At 60.2% G+C, this 20,519-nt stretch overlaps 2 protein-coding genes across 2 annotated transcripts in view; one reads left to right on the top strand and one right to left on the bottom strand.

The window, feature by feature from the left end:
* PLEC (plectin) overlaps positions 1-13,707 on the bottom strand; it is a 104,853-nt gene extending 91,146 nt beyond the window's left edge. Inside the window, 2 exon segments of the mRNA XM_066626466.1 lie at positions 7,964-8,159; positions 13,637-13,707. Coding sequence (XP_066482563.1) covers positions 7,964-8,153 — 190 coding nt within the window. The 5' untranslated portion in view covers positions 8,154-8,159; positions 13,637-13,707.
* On the top strand, positions 8,714-16,972 carry LOC136647481 (collagen alpha-2(I) chain-like). Its single transcript, XM_066623043.1, has 5 exons — positions 8,714-8,803; positions 9,556-9,679; positions 13,095-14,729; positions 15,120-15,335; positions 15,522-16,972. Exons 1-5 carry the CDS (start codon positions 8,714-8,716, stop codon positions 16,970-16,972), a joined length of 3,516 nt encoding a protein of 1,171 aa, XP_066479140.1.
* The last annotated feature ends 3,547 nt before the right edge of the window (positions 16,973-20,519 follow it).

Genomic DNA, 20,519 nt, shown 5'->3' on the forward strand with positions numbered 1-20,519 from the left:
TAAGAACAGCCCCACTGGAGCAGGCCATAGGCCCATCTAGTCCAGCTTCCTGTATCTCACAGCGGCCCACCAAATGCCCCAGGGAGCACACCAGATAACAAGAGACCTGCAAGGCTTCCTGGGAATTGTAGTTAAGAACATAAGAACAGCCCCACTGGATCAGGCCATAGGCCCATCTAGTCCAGCTTCCTGTATCTCACAGCGGCCCACCAAATGCCCCAGGGAGTACACCAGACAACAAGAAGACCTGCAAGGCTTCCTGGGAATTGTAGTTAAGAACATAAGAACAGCCCCACTGGAGCAGGCCATAGGCCCATCTAGTCCAGCTTCCTGTATCTCACAGCGGCCCACCAAATGCCCCAGGGAGTACACCAGACAACAAGAAGACCTGCAAGGCCTCCTGGGAATTGTAGTTAAGAACATAAGAACAGCCCCACTGGATCAGGCCATAGGCCCATCTAGTCCAGCTTCCTGTATCTCACAGCCGCTCACCAAATGCCCCAGGGAGCACACCAGATCACAAGAGACCTGCATCCTGGTGCCCTCCCTGCAGTGTAAGAAAATCTACAGAGGTCACGTGACCAGCGGGGAGGGTGGTGCTTCCAGGCTCACCCTGGGGTGGCACAGTGGCCAGGACCACCACTGTGCCCTACCACCTTTCAAAGCCATCTAGGCCAGTGGCAGAGAACTCCAGAGATTAATTACAATACGGATGCCAAGCAGCCACAGTGGGAGAGGGCGAGCTGCCCTGAGGCGCAGGTGGCAATCCACAGCACACACGGTGTTGCAGCTCCCAGGGTGCTGGGAAAGCAGAGCGCCACTGACTGCTCCAGCAAGAAGGCAGCCAGCCCCAGATTCATCCCCGCAAGAAAAGAGGAGTGCTCTGCTGCTCCCCAGGGTGCCCTGACAGGTGCTGCCCTCAGACATGTTCCTGCTGGGAAGGAAACTGGCACTCCCCAGGGCCAGAGGCAGAGAAGGTGCCACACATGGCACAGTACGCACGGCCCTCTCACCCCGTGACACTAGTCGCCAGCATGGGCAGTGGGCCTGACTCTAGCTTGGGCCCGTTTATGCTCTGCGGCAAAAGTTGTTTCTGAACTGTAGCTGTTCAGCCCACAGGCGCACTCTGAGTCTGAGCAGGCGCGAAGACGCCCCAAACCTGGCAGCCCAGGGAACTGCTGGGCCGTGGACAGCACTCGCCAAAGGCCCGAAGGACACCCTGCCCAGCCCAAGTGGCCTCCAGGGGTCCAGACAATGGTGGAGCGATCCACCTCCAAAGACTCTTCTTTTCAGTGCAAAGGAGCAGTGCTCCCTGGGGAAGGAGGCTCCGTAAGGAAAGGGTCCTGCTGCGGGAGAGCCAGGTCTCCCCCCTGCCTTCACCCCAGCAGGTCAGCAGCAGCCCGCGGTGCAGGGAAACGTCAACAGAGAAAGAGGCTGGGGACACACTGAACACCCCTCCTCCAATCCCCATGCTCCAGTCCAGAGCCACAGCCCACTGAAGCTGCTGTTCAGGGAAAAAATGCAGGCAAGCAGCCCAGTCCTGCTCAACTCCCTGCTCAGAGATGCAGCTCCCGCTAAAATCCGCAGCAGAGTTTCGGCCTCCAGGGGCCTTTTGTTCCCTTGCCCCAGGATAAGCCCACGTCAGTCCGCTGGGTCTGCTCAGACTAGCACCAGCTGGGGAATCTGGCCGGGAAGGGGACAGGCTATCCGCGTGCACCACTGCTGCTGATTCTGCCCCCTTCCCAGTGCTGATCTGCCCTCCTTCCTGCTCTATTTCCTCCCTGTTCCTCCCCCTTCCCACCCCATTCTGCTCCCTCCCTGCTTCCCTCCAACCCCCTGCGCAAACTCACCAGCGACAGCAGGCGACCCCAGCCTGCTGGAGAACAGGCCTGGCCAGCAACCAGGCCACGCCAAATGGCTTGCTGCCTTTTGCACAGCCGTAAAGGGACTTGCACCACCCAAATGAACGTTCCAATTAGGATTGGGCCAAAGGACAGACTCCAGGAATGCAGCCTCCCCAGGTGCCTTGGCTGGCAGACTTCTGGGCCCTTGCAGTGGGAGGTGCTGAGCATGGAGTGGCTCTGCATGCAGAGCGGGTGCTTCTTCCCCCCCCCCCCAGATAAGGTGCCTCAGGATCACCCAGCAGCAGGAATCAACCCCACAACTCCTGCTTCTCATTGCAGCAGCCCCCACCCGGTCTCCCTGCATGTCCACAACTTGCCTGCCAGGAGAAGGCCTCGCTGGACCCTCTGCGCAGACAGGCTCGCTTTCTGTGTGCAGAGAGCTCATGTCGACCTGCAGCCCAGGGAATGCTCTGCAGACCCTGCTACAGCGCAGACAGGCACTCAGTGGGCATCATCCCTGTGGCAGCAGGCAGTTCTCACCGCGTTGCCATGGCATCCAGTGCAGCTTCGGGAGGTATTGCAAGAGGCATTTGGGCAGGGAAACAAGAGGACACTTGGAGAGGTGGTAGAAGTGAGGCACTCCCCAGCCTGGCAAACGACTCTGGTCACACCCAGAGGTAAGGGGGGTCGAGCAGAAGATGGGCTGGTTGTGGCAAGAGGAGGAAGCCCCATCCCGCCTTCCAGAGGAGCACCCAGCTAGCCAGTGCACGGAGCCCGGAGGGAGGGAAGGTACAGAGGACTTCAGAGCTGAGTTCCCACTGAAAACAAGCCCCCTCGCAGGGGCTGAACAAACAGGTGACAACAACAGGAGCCCTGTCGGACCCCTGACGTGGACAGGGGTCCCTGGGATCCTCCCCAACACAGCAAGAGAGCGCAGTCCAGTCCAGCAGGAGGGAGGGGCCAAAGGGAACCTCCCACTCCTAAGGCAGCTCGACCCACGAAAGACCATGCAGGCTACCAACAGGCGGCCAGGACTCTGCCAAGAAGAGTCCTTGGGGAAGGAGCCGCCGCCAGCGAGCCTGCCTCAGCCTGCCGGTCATGGCACCGCCTGGCCTGTCACTCTCAGGCCGACTGGTCTCTCCATGAAACACCTCCACAGCGGAGTCCTCAGACCCCAGCAGTCCTCGGAGGCTCAAAGCCCCCCACAGCCTCACCAAAAAGGGAAAGAGTGCAAGTGGGGGGGAGTGCCTTTTCAAAGACGGTGCTTGCCAGAATTTGCCACGGGGCCATGCAAAGGCAAGTCTCTGAGGCAGGCGAGAAATTGCCCTTCTTCCTCTGGCTGGGGAAGGAGACCCAGTCCAGGCGCCAGGAAAAGGGATCGGTCCCAGGTGCTGCTCAAAGTAACGGAACTGGCTTCTGCAAGGCAGGCCCCCAGGTGTGCACGGCCTCCCCACAGCCCACCTAGCACCCCCACCCCACCCCCAGCCTGCCAGCAGGCTTTTCTTCTGCTTTTAGGGGCCAATTCAGCTGCTGCAAAATGGAACTTCCCTGGACTCCAGGGACCCCTGCTGGAGGCCGCTTTCTTTGCAGGCCAGCACACAGGCAAGGGCCGGGCATCAGCCCAGCACACACACACACACACACACACACACACACACACACACACAGGGGGGGGGAGGATGTCCCAGCAGCAGCAGGCTAGAAGGCTGAGGACTGGCATGGCGGAAAAGCATTCAGAAGCCAGCCCAGCACAAGGCTGGAGCATGGATGTGCTAGGGTTGGGGGGGCGCCTTGTGGCTACGGAGTGCGGGAGCAAAGCTGCCAAGGGGGCTCCCAGCTGTCAGAAGCAGCGCAGATAGGCCAGCTCCAGGCACCCCCATGATCTCAGGGGAAGCCAACTAGGGACAGCAGGATGAATCCCCCCCCCGCCCAAGCAGCGGCTGTGCCTGGGGTCCAGCCCAATACCTGCAGCCTTCCATCGATAAGCAAGTCTCCAGGCGAGCAGGCAGACAGGCAGAAGTGCAGCCAGAGGAGCGGCTACCAGACCTGGAGACACAGCTCCACCCAGCACACAGCCCAGCACGTGGCGCCCTTGGGCAGGCAGCAGGCACATGCACCAGCTCTGCAACCTGCCAGGGAGCAGAAGGCGGAAGAGCCCAGGGAGACTCTCACCCTCCACGCGGAGCAGCAGACGGCTGTGCCGCGCCAGCCCTTGGCTCCTGGAGCCGGGAGGCAGGGAGGGAGCTCGCCTTGCACTGCGCCTCTGCTCCCTGCCCAGAGTCCCCTCCGAGCCCAAGACTGACGGCCTCCCTCCCCAGGTGCCGGGAACAGGCCAGGCACAGGGCAGCCAGCCTCCCAGCCAGTCACGTTTGCCCACCTGCCCCGTGCAGTCCAGGCTGCTTCTTGGGGGTTGTGTCCCATCTGTGAACCGCCCCCTCCCCCCCGAAAGCTCAGCTGGCGCCAGAAGACCAGAGCTTCAGGTCTGCCAGGCAGAGACCTTCTGTTCTTCGGATGCTGCCATCAGTCACCCCTCATTTCTGGCCTGGAAGGAAGTGCAAGGAGACATCCCGGTCGGTCGGGAAGGACTTGCACTCTGGAAGAACAGTGCTCTCACCCTGCCCCTCCCCCAGAGGAGAATCAAGGTGCTGTGGTTGCCGTTGGTTTCAGCCCAGAACCTGACTGTGGCTGATGTTTTCTAGATCGCAAGGTCTTCCCGAGGGGCTCAGATACTCAGAGGCACCAGCGAAGCAGCTGAGCCTTTCCAAGCAGAGCAGTTCTTTGCAGCTTATATGGGGCAACTTCACGGACACCTGCAGTGTGAGGGTCCTCTTCAACTTTCGCACCCACCGCTACTGGCACTTCCACGGCTCCACCTCAGTCTGAAGATCTTTGTACGAGGCCACCCTCTCACGCTCCTTGTCTTCAAGTCAGGCATCCCCAGGTGTTACCATAACTACAATCCTGACCATTTTCTTTTCCACTACTGTTCAATATGGTAATTTATTATTAAGGACGTGACCAACAAAAACATTCACAAAGGGGTTCAAGCAGCAAAACGAATGCGGTGGACATCAACCAGACAGGCCACCTGCCTTGTTCTAACTTCAGAAGTGAAGGTTCAAAACAAGGTGCAGGGCTTACTAAATGAAATCTCTCTGTGTCTGAGGGTAGAAACTCTTCCCCCCCCCCCGGACAGGGCAGGGGGCTCGGCACACCCTGCAGACACACACCCAGCACATCCAAGCACACTCGGGTTCCTCACAGACACCTTGTAGAGGCCAGGGGTCAGCAGTTACTTCCACGGGGGGAGGGGGGAGAGGAAGGCTCCCTCCTGTCTGAGGTGAGCCCCAAACCCTCAGAGTCTCCCCACATGGAAAAAGCTGGCCTGCCCACTGCCTGCGGGCAAGAAGGTCTGTGCGTGCCTCTAGAGGCAGGCAGGAGGCTCTGAAACACAGAAATGGAGAAGGACCACCCAGGCAGACTTGGGCAAATGCCACCTGAGACAAACTTAAGAACACAAGAACAGCCCCACTGGATCAGGCCATAGGCCCATCTAGTCCAGCTTCCTGTATCTCACAGCAGCCCACACAATGCCCCAGGGAGCACACCAGATAACAGGAGACCTGCATCCTGGTGCCCTCCCTTGCATCTGACATTCTGACATAACCCATTTCTAAAATCAGGAGGTTGCACCTACACATCACGGCTTGTAACACGTAATGGATTTTTCCTCCAGAAACTTGTCCAATCCCCTTTTAAAGGCATCCAGGCCAGATGCCGTCACCACATCCTGCGGCAAGGAGTTCCACAGACCAACCACACACTGAGTAAAGAGATATTTTCTTTTGTCGGTCCTAACTCTCCCAACACTCAATTTTAGTGGATGTCCCCTGGTTCAGGAGTTGTGTGAGAGTGTAAAGAGCATCTCCCTATCCACTCTGTCCATCCCCTGCCTAATTTTGTATGTCTCAATCATGTCCTCCCTCAGGCGTCTCTTTTCTAGGCTGAAGAGGCCCAAACGCCGTAACCTTTCCTCATAAGGAAGGTGTCCCAGTCCAGTAATCATCTTAGTCGCTCTCTTTTGCACCTTTTCCATTTCCACCATGCCCTTTTTGAGATGTGGCAACCAGAACTGGACACAATACCCCAGGTGTGGCCTTACCATCGATTTGTACAACGGCATTATAATACTAGCCATTTTGTTCTCAATACCCTTCCTAATGATCCCAAGCATAGAATTGGCCTTCTTCACTGCCACAGCACATTGGGTCGACACTTTCATTGACCTGTCCACCACCACCCCAAGATCTCTCTCCTGATCTGTCACAGACAGCTCAGAACCCATCAGCCTATATGTGAAGTTTTGATTTTTTGCCCCAATGTGCATGACTTTACACTTACTGACACTGAAGCGCATCTGCCATTTTGCTGCCCATTCTGCCAGTCTGGAGAGATCCTTCTGGAGCTCCTCACAATCACTTCTGGACTTCACCACTCGGAAAACTTGGAGGAGCAGCTCCAGGAGGCCGAGGCTGGCTCTGCCCAGAAAAACCCTTTCACTCGCTGGGCTTAGTTCTGCAATAGCTGGAACAAGTAACCCACCACCCCTCCAGTCAACCACTGCCTACAAAGCCCAAGATCCAATGTCGAACACTGGCTAATCCAAGAGTGGGAAATCCAGCTCAGTACCCCAGCCCACCCCAAGCCAGGGTGGGGTAGATGGGCTTAACCACTGGGCAGGTGCTAGCAGACCTTCCTGGCCCCTTGTTCCCCAGGGAACAGGCCCATCACAGTGGCAATACCAACACACATCTGTGCCTTCCGGAGGAGGCAAGGGGTGCCGAGGTCAGGAGGCGGCACTCCAGACACTTGCCATGCCATGCCAACCCCCCCACACTGAAGCAAAGTGTACTCATCCCAGAGCCACCCCAGGCCTCTAGTGCGGGACCATTCCCCACATGCTCCTTGGGCACCCTCTCTCTTCGTGTCCCTGCCCTCAGTCCAGCATCAGTGCTCTGATACTGGGGTCTGCAACAATCCTCTCCCACCTCCAGTTCCAGCTCCAGCGAGAAAGGCCGCTGCAACAAGTGAGCCCAGTTCCACAAACTGGAACCAGGGAGCAGGCAACACCTCTTTCAGGAGACAGGCCTTGCTTTTGCAAGGCTGCTCTGACCCTCACGCTGACCAAGGCACCCTACAGCCAGCCAGCCTCCCTTCTATGGAGGAAACTTCCACTGGGCGGCATTTAGACCACAGAACAAAGCACAGAAGGCCACAGTGCAGCCGCCACAAAAAACACCAGCAGGAGGGAGAGACATCAGGAGAACCAACCTTCCAAGCGTGGCTCCTTGCCCTGGAGCCCCGACCTGGCCCCGGAGCAGGCGCTCCCTGCCCAGGACAGCAGACACCACACACAGAAAAAGCAGGAGAGCGAAGGCAAAGAAGGGTGGCTTCCGGATGATGACCCACAACCTCCCCCGCCTCAGGTCCCACCTCAGGCTACCAAGAAGCCACCACCCAGGCCCACAGGAATTCACAGCTCCAAGCCGCACCCCATGGCCACGTGACAGGTCAGCAAAGAGCCTCCACCACAGAAGCCAGTCAGGCTCCCCCCAAAGACCCAAGGCAGCCATTGCCCGCCTTTTTCATCTCACGGCATACCAACAAGGCGCTAAAATTCTCGTGGCCCACTGGTTAAAACTTGCCGATCTAAGGTTTGCCCAGCAAAGGAAAGGGACGGTTTGGAGCACCTGCTCAGGACACCCCGGCCACATTAGCTGCAGCTGCTGCCCTGGGCCACAGAGCCACTCCTCCAGGAAACCCACCTTTCTTGGGGAGGCAGCCCACCAGCCTCTGACCATCACACTGAGCTCACCAGGCAAACACACAGGTACCCGCCCAGTCAGGCACACTCCCCAGTAGCACAACAGCCAAATGGCAAGACCAAAGAAGCAGCTACCAGGTCCATGCGACAAAAACAGCCAGACAGTTGGGTGCAGCTGCCACCCAGCTGGGCACCTGCATGTGGCACATCGCCACCCACCTTAGGGCCCTGTGCCAGACACCCCCAAGAGCAGCCATCCCCCCCACTTCACACACCACACCCCGCCCTTCCCTACCTGCAATGCGGATGACAGCCCTCTCTGCGGGGTCCAGCACGGTGCCATTGCCAGAGGCAGACTTGGTCCTCTTGGTGCGCTGGTGCTTGGGGAGGTTCCAAGGCAGTGTGTCCCCAGGACTGGGGGAGCCGCTGCTGCCACTGGAGCTCTCCTCGGCCATCCTGGTCTTCTCCTTTTGTTGGGCAGACATCACCTCCTGCACGGAGAGGAACACAGTGAGAAGTGGGTCGCCCAGAGGTGGCCAGACACCTGTGCCTCTCCGCCTGGCCCTCCGACTGGGTGCCTGGCAATGGTCTATGCGCACAGGCTGGTCTAGAGCCAGGATCACCTTAGTACTGCAGGGCAAGGTTCCCCAACGGTCAGTGCCAGAGAGCTGAGTTGGTGTGTTGGCCGTGCCTGGAGCCAATGCCCCGAGACCGGTGCTGCTCACACCACTTGCCTCCCAAAGGACCAGAAAATTAGAAGGGAACTGAGGGTCCCTGGCTACAAGGCCAAGCCAGCCAGAACACACAGATCTAAGAACAACCAGCCCCGGAGAGCTGCTGGAGCAGCAAACACCCAGACAGACAGCTGGCAGAAGTGAGAAGTCACTTGCTGGAGGAGGGAGGCAAGACAGAGAGGGACACCAGAATCTGGCCTGGGAAAAATCCCTTCCCAATCCTACACATGTTAATCATTTATGGCCCAATCCTAAAGGGCCTATCCGCTGGCAGGACAAATGTTGGGCAGTCACAAAAAGGACGCCCAGCAATGCGTAAAGCCATGCGCTGCTGGAGAGCCAGTGAAGAGGCCACAGCAGTCTTGTGCATGGCAACAGATGGGGCAGGCCTGCCAACCCAGGTAAGCTGGCAGGGGAAATGCAATGGGGCAGGGGGAGGGCAGATCAGGTCTGGGAAGGGGGTTAGGCGGCAGTGGCAGCCACCAAATCCAAACCCTGCTGAATCCAAACCCCCTTCCCAGACTCGATCCCACGGCCGGCCGGCCCCTCCCCCACATGGGCATGGCTGCACTGGCAGGGGGAAGCAGAGGATTGGGCTGCTAGACTTTCAAGAGGAGCAAAGCCACCTGATGTCCTGGGACCAGTCTGTGTCCCCTGATCCGGCCACAGTGATGGGGGTTTCAGAGAACGGAGTTCTCACACGAGAGAGGGGTGTGGCAGGCTTCCCGTCAGAACCACTCGCCGCCCGCCCCAGGAGTGAGAAGACTGGCTTTAGACACCTGGGCAGCCACTCCACAACCTGAAAGCCTGCTTGCCTGGGGGAAGGGCTGGTCTGGTGTCACAGGTGGAGAGAGGAGCCAGGCTTCTACCGGCCTTTAGCCCCCAAGGGTGGACCAGCAGCTTGAAGGAGGTCAGGCAAGCTGGGGCAATGCACCATGGCATGCCTCTGCGGGCGGGGTGGGGAGGGAGGAGAACACTGCCTCTCAAACCAGGCCGGAGTTGGCCTGGACCTGCACCCCCAGGCGACTTCCCAGTTGGGCCCCAGGAGGGGCCTCACAGGTATTTCCTCCAGCCTGGGACAGCCCATCGACTCAGGCATCCCTCAGCACCAAAGCTAGCTTTCCCTGGACACCCCCGCCCCAAGCCCCTGCAGCGCTTGGCCCAGAGCAGCCTGTCAGGGCGCGAGAGACAAAAGCTTAGCACTCTGGGAAACGGCAAAGCAGAGAACGAGGAGGAGTTCCAAGATGCACCAGAGGACGCTTTGCTGAGATGCGCAGGTGGGTGTGGCAGCAGGAGCCATCGCCCGCCCCGCTGGGACAAAACCTGCTCCTGGAGGGAGCCCTCGTCCCACAGCTCACAGGAGAGGTCAAACAGTCGCCCTCACGCTGAGAGCAGTTGCATTGGGCCAGCACAGGCTCCAGCAAGTCCCCTGAGGGCCAGAGGCTCATTGGAGACTGAGGGCGCCCTGCAGGCCAGATTGGGAGACCCCGAGGGCACCCCTACTCTACAGCCTGGCATGTTCTGCTTGCTTACAAAGAGCCCCCACCATGCGCCCACACATTCCCTTGGCCTTTCACCCCACTCCTCTTCCTCCAGAGCTTGGAGGCAACACCAGACGCTGGAGGTCACACAATATATGTGTTGGCATCCTTCAGTCTCGGAAGAGGTCACACAACATCAGCATTTACAGGACACCCGCTTTTAAATTCTGAATTCTTCATTCTGACAGCCAACCTCCCACTTAAAAGCAGGCACAGCCTAAGCAAGCACATGAGAGTGTCGCAGGAGGATACTGCTTATATAACCTGAACTCTAAGGTGGGTGGAAACCTCAGCTCACTGTAACGCTTCTTAAATCAAAAGCTTTTTGAGTCTAGAATTTCCTTGCTTTGGAAAAGAAAACTAACTAACAGTTCAGTCTTATGAGCCCTTCACACTGCTGGAACAAGAGTTCCACAGGTGTAACGTGCAGCCTGGCCGCTACAGCGAGGGGCTGGGTCTGTGCAACAAGGGACACTGGATGCCTGCCATCAATGCAGGAGTTGGGAGGAAGGTGGGGAAGGGATGGAACGGGGTGGGGGGTGGACAGAACAGGGAGGCAACAGAGGCAAGGAGGAGGGAGGATCAAAAGGGGGCAGGTTCTGCAAAAGTGGCACCTGTCAAATACTAGTCCCTTTCCTGAGCGCAATCTGCCTGCAACCATCAATGCAGACTTGCACCAGCAATATCACTGGCACAGGTCCAAGTGGACCCATGGCAGCAGCAGGGCTTTCCTTACCCCAGGAAGGCCTCAACATTCAAAAACTCCCACATGGGATACAGCGGATGCCACATTGGCAACGCTGCGCGGGGACTTACGATGGATTTGGCTGCTCATTTCATGCTGGGAGATTAAGGTCCTTGTGGCTCTATAATAAGAAGTATCTGTGCTCAGAGTTACTGAAAGCACTGCGCATCTATTCTCTCCTGAAACTTTACATCAAGCCTGCAATGAAGTCCTTTTTTATTATCACCCCCACATTACGCCACATTTATTCTTGTTAGTTCAACCACCACAAACAAAAACATTGTGTCTGGTCATACACTGTAACCCATTCTTGTTTACGTCTGGGCAGAAGTGGGAAGCTGGACAAAATGGCTCATGGCAACCCTTAGGACGCACAACACACATGGCATGCGCTAAAGCACGCCATACACAGATACACATTGCAAAACACACAGGCTTTGCAACATACCACATGCAAGCACATGCTGTGGTGAGAAAATGCAGGCATGGCACACCGGGTGCAAGAGAAAGCCACAGCATCCTGCAAGGATGCTGCAACAGGCACCCCACAAACGAGCCACATCCGTGGTTCTCAAACGTTTAGCACTGGGACCCGCTTTTTCAGAATGTGAATCTTTCGGGACCCACCAAAGGTGATGTCCTGACATCCTCAAGCAGAAAATTTTTTAACAATCCTAGGCTGCAATCCTACCCACACTTACCCAGGAATAATTTCCATTTACTATCACAAGTGGCCGGCACAAGAGAGTGCATGCACATGGCTGCTGCCACATTCCAATAACAATGTCTGCTGCAGCACATCACAAGATGACGCCCAGAAACGGGCGCTGCAACATGCAAACTCATGCTGTAAGAAACCATGTGTGCACCCCACGCCTATTTGCGACACGACACAACACAAATCACAGCACCTCGTTCAAACGTGCATGTCACAGCAGGTAGCACCAAGCCACACACAAAAACACTGCAACGCACCACATGCAAAGAGTGCAGCAGCATGTAAATTGCAGCAAAATGTTAGACATCACACACAAACTCATGTGTGACACATAACCCGCTCAGGGCCCAACCCTATCCAACTTTCCTGCACCAATGCAGCCACGATGCAGCCCTGAGATAAGGGAACCTGACTTTGAGGAGGCCTCCATGACTGCCCCCACCACAGGAAGCAGTGCATGCCCCACTGGCACAACCACATCAGCGCTGGAAAGCTGGACAGAATGGGGCCCTCAACGTCATGTATGGTGCAAAAACAGAAAGTGCAGCATACACAAGCACATGCAGCCATAGACACACACTCAGACACACACCGCATCACACGTGCCAGGACACATCACACTACAACAGGCACAGAAATGCCACAGCACTCCTTCCCCATCACCTAACAATCCACAGAGAACCTGCCGACTTGCTCCACCCGCAGCCATTTTTGTTTGGAGAATCTGTTTCCAGAACAGCTTCAGTTCCCCAGACAAACAGGACTGGCAAGAGCTGCCCCTCGTTCAGTGGCTGGTTTAACATGGGACCTCTGAAGTCTCGTATGACGCTCTTCCAGCACCGCTGCAGCCACCATGCAGCCCCAAAGTAAGGGAACAAGCATTCCCATACCTCAAGGAGGCCTCTGTGGCTGCCTCCTCACCTCAGGATGCAGCACACGCCCCACTGGTAAAGCTGCACCGGCACTGGAAAATGGACAGGATTAGGCCCTTAAGGCGCAAGGGAGCAGCTGCCAGAAAGAGAAATGCCAGAAGATGCTTCTGGGGAGTAAAATCACAGCTGCAAACAGGATCAACCTGCAATGAGGGAGGCTTTTCGAAGCGCCTTTCCTAGGAGGACAGATCACAAGGCAGGCGCTCCACAACCTGTCGCCTCTGGGCTGGACAAGCTGTCTCAGTGCTATGATCAGGCTTGGTCACAACACACTGCTGTGACACCCACACCCTGCAGAAGGCAACCCACCTGAGCAGCCCCCAGGAAGAGAAGGGCAGCAAGTGAGAACTCCCTCAAGTCCCTCTGACCCTTCAGCCCACCCACCTCCAGCCGGTGACAGGACTGAAGACAGCCCTCCCTAGACCACCGAAAAACGCTCTCCCCTCCTCAAGTCACTGTACAATTGGCAAGCATGGATTCAGTGAACACTGCCCCCCATCAATGGGAACTTTGTTCCAACAAAACGGGGTGGGGGCTGTGCCTTGCTGCTTCTTCACTGCTCCTCTTCAGCTGGCGTTCCATGGCTGCCATGGGGGAGGGGCTTTGTTCCAGCTTGAACCACAGAATTGGAAGGGACCTCGAAGGCCATCTAATCCAACCCTGCTTGAAGCTGGAAAACCCTCCCTGGAGGACCTCGGCCTGAGGGCTCCCTGGGAGGGGTCTTCAGATTCCCAGTGGAAGTCTCCCCTCTTGCAGCTTCAGCCCACTGGACCCCGCCCCGCCCCTGGGGCATCCACCTTTGCCCTCCTCCACGAGGCATCAGCTGCTGGAGGCGACCCCCCATTGCTCGGCCCCCATGCCCAGTCTGGGCCGCAACGGGAGGAGGAAGCAAGGGGGGCCCCTTGGCCCCCCGAGAGCCGCCCCTGCAGCACCCCCTGCCCAGCAGCCCCGCGCGGGAGCTTCCCAGGGAGCCTCATTCGCGCCCCGGGAGGCGGCACGACCCCCGCCAGCCGGGCTCGCTGCGAACTCCCTGCACCCCGAGGCCTGTGCCGGGCAGCCGGAGGCAGGGAGGGCGCAGGGCTGCCACTCCGCCTCTGCCTGCCGCGGTGGGTAGTCGCAGGGCCGCCGCTGCACGAGCGCCACCCGCGGGAGCCGGCGGGCGGGCGGGGCGGCCAGAGAGCGGCACAGGCGCCCCGCCCGGCGCACCTGCCAGCCCCCCCGGCCCAGCCTCCCCTCCCAGGCAGGCCCCGCCTCCGGCAGCAGCAAGGCCCGCGGCGGCCCTGGCGGGGCCCACTCACCGTGCCGGGGGCGCCGCGCCGCTCCTCTTCCCCGGACGACGCATGCCCGGCCGGCCGCCTACCTCGCAAGGGCGGCGGCGCAGGCAGGCTCAGGCGCAGCAGGACCGCGGCTGGCTGGCTGGCTGGCTGGCAGCAGCGGGGGCAGGGCGGGCGCTGCTGCTGGCGGCGACACGCAGCGCAGGGGGCGGCTCCTGCCTCGGCCCGGCCAGCGACGCTCCTCCCCGCCCGCCCGCCGGGCGTGGTGCCTCCCGCCCTATCTCGCCTCGCCACCCGCCCGACAGCTCGCACTTCTTCACCCGGCGGGCGGGCGGGGAGCCCGGGCAGCCGCGGACGCGGAGGGAGCCGCCACCGCACAGCCCCGCGCACGCGCGCGCCGCAGCCGCCAGGACCGCCCGCCGCTCCCGCCCCCGGCCAGCCCAGGGTGCCCAGGGCGAGCAGGGAGCGCACTGGTCCCGCGGCCGGCCGGCCGTGGCCGTCGAAGCCCCTCTGCCTGTGCGGTGCTGGGGTGGCTGGGCCCCGGCAGGCGCCTCACTGCCACCCAACAGGGGGAGCCTCCCAGCACCGCCGGCAGGGAGGGACCGGCTCCGCTGCTGCCTGCCGCGAGGCCAAGCCTGTCGCCACCGGAGCGCGGGCCCCGCCTCTTCCTCACGGGCACTCCCCCGGCCACCCTCTGCCCGGGCTAGTGCCAGGCTCGCTGCCGCTGCGGGCTGCTCCGGGCACCCTCCGCTCCCGCCCGCAGGCCTGACCCCGCAGGGCCTCGCCTCCAGACACAGCCGTCGTGCTAGAGAGGGAGCCCAGCAGGCTTCCCCAGGAGGCACAAGGGAGGCCCAGCTCCCTCCGTGTGTGGAGGGGCCGAGCTGCCCCCCCTTTGCCACGTTTCGGCTCCTGGGGGGCCTGCTGGGCAGATCTGCCAGGAGCCAGAAAAGCCACCCGAGAGCATGGAGAGGCCCAGGGGCCAGACCACAAGGCTCCGGACAGATCCAGCCCCAAGGAGGGGCCTTCCTGCCCCACAGTCTGGGAAAGAGAAGGCGGCAGGGAATCAGTCCTGCCAGTCCGGCGCCAGCTCTTCTCTTGGCACCTGCTTCCCCGACCGGCGGGTCCTGATTTCTCGCCTGCCTTCGCTGGTGATGCGATTCTCCTCAGGCCAGCTGCCCGCAGGTCCGAGAAGCGCCACCTGCAGTCCGCCCCAGGGCTAAGGCCTCCACTGGCACCTACAGAGTAACCACCCCAGGAATCGGCCTGCCCCCTCTGCGGTGCCAGGCAGACGTGCCCCACGGAACCTCTCCCCAGCCCCAGTGGAAAGCGGCTTCATGGGCCTGGTACTCTAAGGTCAGCCTTGCAGCTCTCAGCCCTAACTAAACGCCCCCCCCCCAGCAGGCCAGGTCAGGAACAGGCACACCCTCCTCTGCCCCAGAGTCACCTAGAGGCCTCCTGGGTTGACAGCAGAGCCAGGCAGACAGCAGCGGCTGCACCCTGCCTGCAGATCCCAGTGGCAAGATACCCCCAGAGCAGACAGAGCTAAGATGGGGGGTCCAAGGGGGGGCTCTGGGTCTGGCAGAGAGAACAAGGCCAGGCCGTCAAGGCCAGCAGTCCCGCCGGAGCCCTGGGGCTCGCAGGCAGAGAGACTGCTCGGTGTGCCTGGCCCAGCAGCGGGTCCAGCAGAAGCTGGGGCCTCCCTGGACGGAGCACGGCGGGAAAGGTCAGAGCGGCCCCCTTGCGGAGGGGGGGGGCAGCGGCCGAAGGGCTGGGCGCGAGAGTCCCCACTGGCTCCGTCTCAGCCCGCTTCGCCTGCCAGGAGCCGGGGGAGGCCACGGCGCCTGCGCGTGAGGTCCACGGGATGCCCAGGCGGGCAGCAGGGCTTCCTCCACTGCTGGGACCACCGCAGGAGAGCCTGCGGCGAGCTGGCGTCGGACTTCCCGGGACTCCCTCTCGGCCTTCCCAGCCACAAGCCCGGCCGACGCGCACCCGACGGGGTCATCGTCGGGACAGCGTCAAGGCCACAGCTGGGACGGGCTGTGCCAGCTGTCCTTCGGGGAGGGGGGCAGGCCCTGCACGACCAGCCTTCAGGCTTGGGGGGCGCAGCTCCCGCTCTCTCCCGGCTGGGCTGCAGAGTGTCGCCCCCCCCCGTGGGGAAGTGGAGCTGGGAGCTCAGCCTACCTGCCGCCGGGCTGCCGTGACGGACGCCTTGAGCGAGGGCTGGGCCCGCTCCCTCTGGCCGGAGGGCGGCTTCGCCTTGGCAGTCTTCTTGCGCCGCTTCTGGGGAAAGCGGAAGGGGGAAGGCTTGTGGGGCTGGAGCGCCGGGCGGCCACGCTGTCCCTCCGCCCGCCCGGCCAGCGCAGCAAACCAAGCCTGCCGGAGGCCTCCTTGCCCTCTCGCGCCCCCAGGCGGGACGGGTTGCCACGCGCCGTGGGGGCTGCTGCTGGCAGCCTGGGAGGGAGCGGCCCGCTGCTCCCCCCGCGCAGCAGGCTCGGCTGGATGCTCCCGAAGGGGCACAGTCGCCAGGGGACCGGCGGGGGGGGGGGTTTCCCAGCGCAGCCGGCGGCACGGCTTACCTCCGACAGGCGCCGAGGCTCTGCTCCGCCCAGCTGCTGCCCTGGAAAAGAGAGGAGTGCGCAGCTGGGCGGGGGCCGCTCGGACCCTCCGGGTGTCCGCGCCCTCCAGGAGAGGCTGCCCCGAAGCCCGCAGCGGCACCTCCCGGCGGGGCGGCGACTTGAACCCAGCGCCTCGCCCGCTCAGCCGGGCAGGAGTGTCGCCGAGCACCCTCCGCCTCCGGACGCGACCAGCCCGCGCACCTCCCGCTCTGAGCGCCGGCCGGTCGAGGATCGCGCCGCCCCCCGGCCGAGGGGCCCACAGCCTGCGGAGCGCCGGGGGCTCTACCTTCGGAAGCCGCTCCTCTCCCGCCGGCCGGGCTCCCCGACCCCCTCGCTCCGGACTGACCGACTGGGCCGGGCCGACGCTCTGCCAGCCAGCCGGCCGGCCGGGGGAAGGGCTCTGGGGCCGAGCAGCCTCCCGGCTCGTGCCGGACCGCGAGCGGAGCCGCGGGGAGAAGCGCGAGGGGCCCCCTCCTGCCGCCTCCCAGGCCGGGGCTGCGCCCGGGTGCGGGACCTACCTGGCCGCCCCCACAGGGGGCAGAGCAGGAAGGCGGCCCAGATGCCCAGGGAGCCCAGCACCAGCGCGGCCACCCAGGCGAGCCGCAGCCAGGCGGGGTCGCTCGGGGTCCAGGGGCCGAGGAAGGCCATGCTCCGCGCCTGCCCCGCCACGCCACGCCACGCCGGCCGAGAGCGCGGGGGAGGGAGGGACGGAGGCAGGGCGGGCGGGGGCGGGCCGCCCCGTTAACCCTCGCCATCCGGCCGGCCCAGATGGGTTCCAGATGTGCGCGGCCAGGCAGCGCCCGTGGCTGCCGCCAAGGATGCGCCGCGGGGAGGACTGGCCGGGCAGGAAGGCCTGCCGGGGCCTCTCCGCTCAGCGGGGCCCCTCCGGGGCGCGCAGCACGTCCTTCGGGCCAGAGGCTCAGGAGTCCCGCACGGTGGTGCCGGGCTGCCCGGCCCCCAACGCGGCACTCGGGAAGGGGCGCTGGACGACGACGGGCGCCCCTCCTCCCGCGCGCCTTTGGCTCGGAGGAGCGCTCGCCGGACCCCCTGCGAAGCGTCCCTGCTCCCGGCCCGCAACTCGGCAGCGGTGACTGGGCGCCCGCCGGAGGCATCGCGGCGCGCCTTCGCAGCCTGCTGCCTGGGCGCACTCGACGGTCCGGCTGCCCTGCAGAGCAGAAGGGGCCGGTCGAGGCCCCTGACACTGCCTGCCCTGCCCTGCCCCGCCGGGGACGCTCCCTGGGGGTTTCTGTGGGGGGCTGCGCCGCCGCTACGGGCGCGGAGGAGTCTGTCGCTCGGCACAGCGCTTCGCGGGCGGCTGAGCCTTGCTGGGGCAGTTGGACGGGCGCGCTCGGTGACGGGCCCGCCGGGGCAAGGGGGGCAGTGCCCTCTAGAAGGGCGATGGGCAAAGGTGGAAGAAGGGGCCAGCCAGGCGGGTAGTGGCGTAGCTCCGTCGTTTGATACCCCCCCCCCACGACGTAATCCATCTTTCTCACATTTTTATACCGCCCTTCCTGTCTGGGGCGGGGGTGTGCATGGCCCTTCCCCTTCTTTTGCCCTCACAACAACCCTGTGAGGTAGGCAAGGCCAAGGGTTAGTAATAGTCATGACATGAAATTAATAATAATAATGGCCAGAAAATAAATGCCATGAATATTTCATGGCCCTCTCCTGCGCTTAGTACTCAGGGACAGGCTGCTCCTGCACCTGGGGGTTCAGTGTAGCCTTCCTAGTTAATAACCACTGATAGATTACAGTCCACCATGAATCCAGTTAAAAAGTCATCTAAACCAGTTACCAGCAACACCCAACCTCCCCACCAGTGGCATTACCAAGGTTTAATGGCACTCAGAGCCAGTGGCGTAGCTAGTGAGGGGTGGGGGGCATGACACCGCAAGAGACCAAAATTGCTAACATCGTGGTGGTTAGGAATAACCCCATCATGTCATATACTGTTGGATGTGGAACTTCCAGCAGAATGCAATGGAAAAAGTCAGAGTGAAATATCTTCCTTCCATCAAAGGTTAAGGCCAAAAAACCGTGAAACAAAAAAATGCATGGAGCCTTATGGAAGTGAAACTGAGCATATCATGTGTTTAGTTGTGGGTAGGCAAACGTGCCTTAGCCCATTGGAAAGGGCAGGCCAAGAGGAAGGTAACGACACCAGAATGGTTCTGATCCCATGAAACACCCAAGAAAGAGTTCCCTCCCGCCAAGCTGGCGAACGTATTGAGCAGTATGGAAAGTGAAACTAAGCCACACGGCCGCGTTTACTCACGAGTAAGCAAGCATGCATTGGCTCCTGGTCAAGTTGGGCACAGGGGAATGCAAGGCTGCAGCATGGTCCTGATTTTGTAAAAGTGGAGCTCAACAAGTGCTCCGGAAAGCAGCAGCCCCCCAAAAAGAATAAAACAGAGGCTTGAGCTGGTAAGGTGGGCACCAGGGAGGGCTGAAAATCTCACTATTTGTGGGGGGGGGGGTGTTATTGCAGGCAGGCTACAGAGACAATTCACTTGGTGGAGCACAGCTGGCTTCCCATTATTTATTTGTTTTTCCTTAATTTAATTGTTTTAATTTGCTTAATGATGTCATTTCCATCCATGACATCACTTCTGGTGGGTCCCAGACAGATTGTCATTCTAAAAAGTGGGTCCTGGTGCTAAAAGTTTGGGAACTGCTGCCTTAACTCAAAACGCACCAATGAGACATCCTGGGGGTGGGGGAGTGACACCCTAGTGACCAAATTTGTGGAAATTATGGCTTTTAGGAATTATACCACCATGTTACATACTATTTGATGCAGAATTTTATCCATTACTTGTGGGGAAATATTCACTGCATTTATTTTCTGGCCATTATTATTATTCACTTCATGTCATGACTATTACTATCTCTCAGTCTCACCTACCTCACAGGGTTGTTGTGAGGACAAAATAAGGGGAGGAACCATGTACACCTCCCTGAGCTGCTTAGAGGAAGGGTGGTATAAAAATGTTTATAATTAAGTCACATAGCTGCCCTTTGCCCCTCCCCCGGGGTGGCAAGGGCAACCTCAGTAAGGGGTGACTGGCCGCGCACTTACCCGCTCTTGAGAAGAACCACTGGGAGTGTTGATGGGACTGGCAAAGGCGACTTAGTTTTGACAGTTTTTCACACTCATTAGGACCCAGTTACGTCACTGGGCCACGAGCCCCTCAAGGAGGCTTTGTTCACAGTTCAACAGTCGGATTCATCTGGCTCTGCTGGACAAATTAAATCTCAGTCCTGGGTGGGGGATCCGTAGGCTGGAAAGGCTCGGGTCAACAGGAGCGGAGGGTGCAGGGCGGGCACTTGGCCCATACGAAGATTGGTTGAAGCAAGGTGGGCTGGTGCAGTATCCTTCTGCCCTCTCCCTGTAACCCCAATACTAGGCTCTTCAAATGACCTAGCTATGCCACTGCTCAGAGCCCAATCCTATGCATGTCTACTCAGAAGTAAGTTCCATTATAGTCAATGGGGCTTACTCCCAGGAAAGACTTGGATAGGATTGGGCCCTTACCCCCCATGGGTGGCACCTGTGGCAGCCCACCCGTCACTAGCTATGCCACTGGTCCCAGACTAGTCCTGTAACGTTGGCCACCAGCAGCTCTGTCCCAACCTCTCCCTCTGCCAGCTGGAACTAGCGGCACAGCAGCCCCTCTCACTGCTGCTTAACACGGGGTCAGGAACGAGACCGACTGTCTCCCACCTGCAATCTCCAGGGGGGCTTGGCATCCCCACCAACTAGGCCTGTGGTGCTGCCAGGAAAGGTCAGTGATGCTTGGGCCAGCCGTCACTGGCAGGCCTTGGCTGACACCAAACTGGGAGGAGTAGCAAACGCAACAGAAGACTGTAGAAACCTCAAGGAAGACTTGGGGCCCAATCCTATCCAACTTTCCAGCACCAGCACAGCCACAATGCAACCCCAGGGTAAGGGAACAAATGTTCCCATACTTTGAGGAAGCCTCTGTGACTGCCTCCCTACCACAGCATGCAGTGCACGCCCCATTGGCACAGCTGCACCACCACTGGAAAATTTGATAAGATTTGGCACCTAGACAAAATGGAATACTGGGCCAAAATGAGTAAGATGAAGTTCAACAGGGACAAATGAAGGTTCTGCACTTAGGCAAAAATAACCAGACACAGGTATAAAATGGGAGACACCTGGCTTGGCAGCACATGTGGATCACAAGCACATGTGGATCACAAGTGGATCATGAGTCAGCAGTGTGATGCGGCTGCAAAGAAGGCAAATGCCATTTTAGCCTGCATCA

Source organism: Tiliqua scincoides, chromosome 4, assembly GCF_035046505.1.
Source record: "Tiliqua scincoides isolate rTilSci1 chromosome 4, rTilSci1.hap2, whole genome shotgun sequence".
Taxonomy (NCBI): domain Eukaryota; kingdom Metazoa; phylum Chordata; class Lepidosauria; order Squamata; family Scincidae; genus Tiliqua; species Tiliqua scincoides.

Excerpts from the sequence above, each read along its gene's own strand:
- LOC136647481 (XM_066623043.1), top strand. The coding sequence starts at position 8,714 with ATGCGTAAAGCCATGCGCTGCTGGAGAGCCAGTGAAGAGGCCACAGCA. Across the intron at positions 14,730-15,119 it reads GGCACCTGCTTCCCCGACCG|ATCCCAGTGGCAAGATACCC; the intron begins GCGGGTCCTGAT and ends CCCTGCCTGCAG. Across the intron at positions 15,336-15,521 it reads GACGGAGCACGGCGGGAAAG|GAGAGCCTGCGGCGAGCTGG; the intron begins GTCAGAGCGGCC and ends GGACCACCGCAG.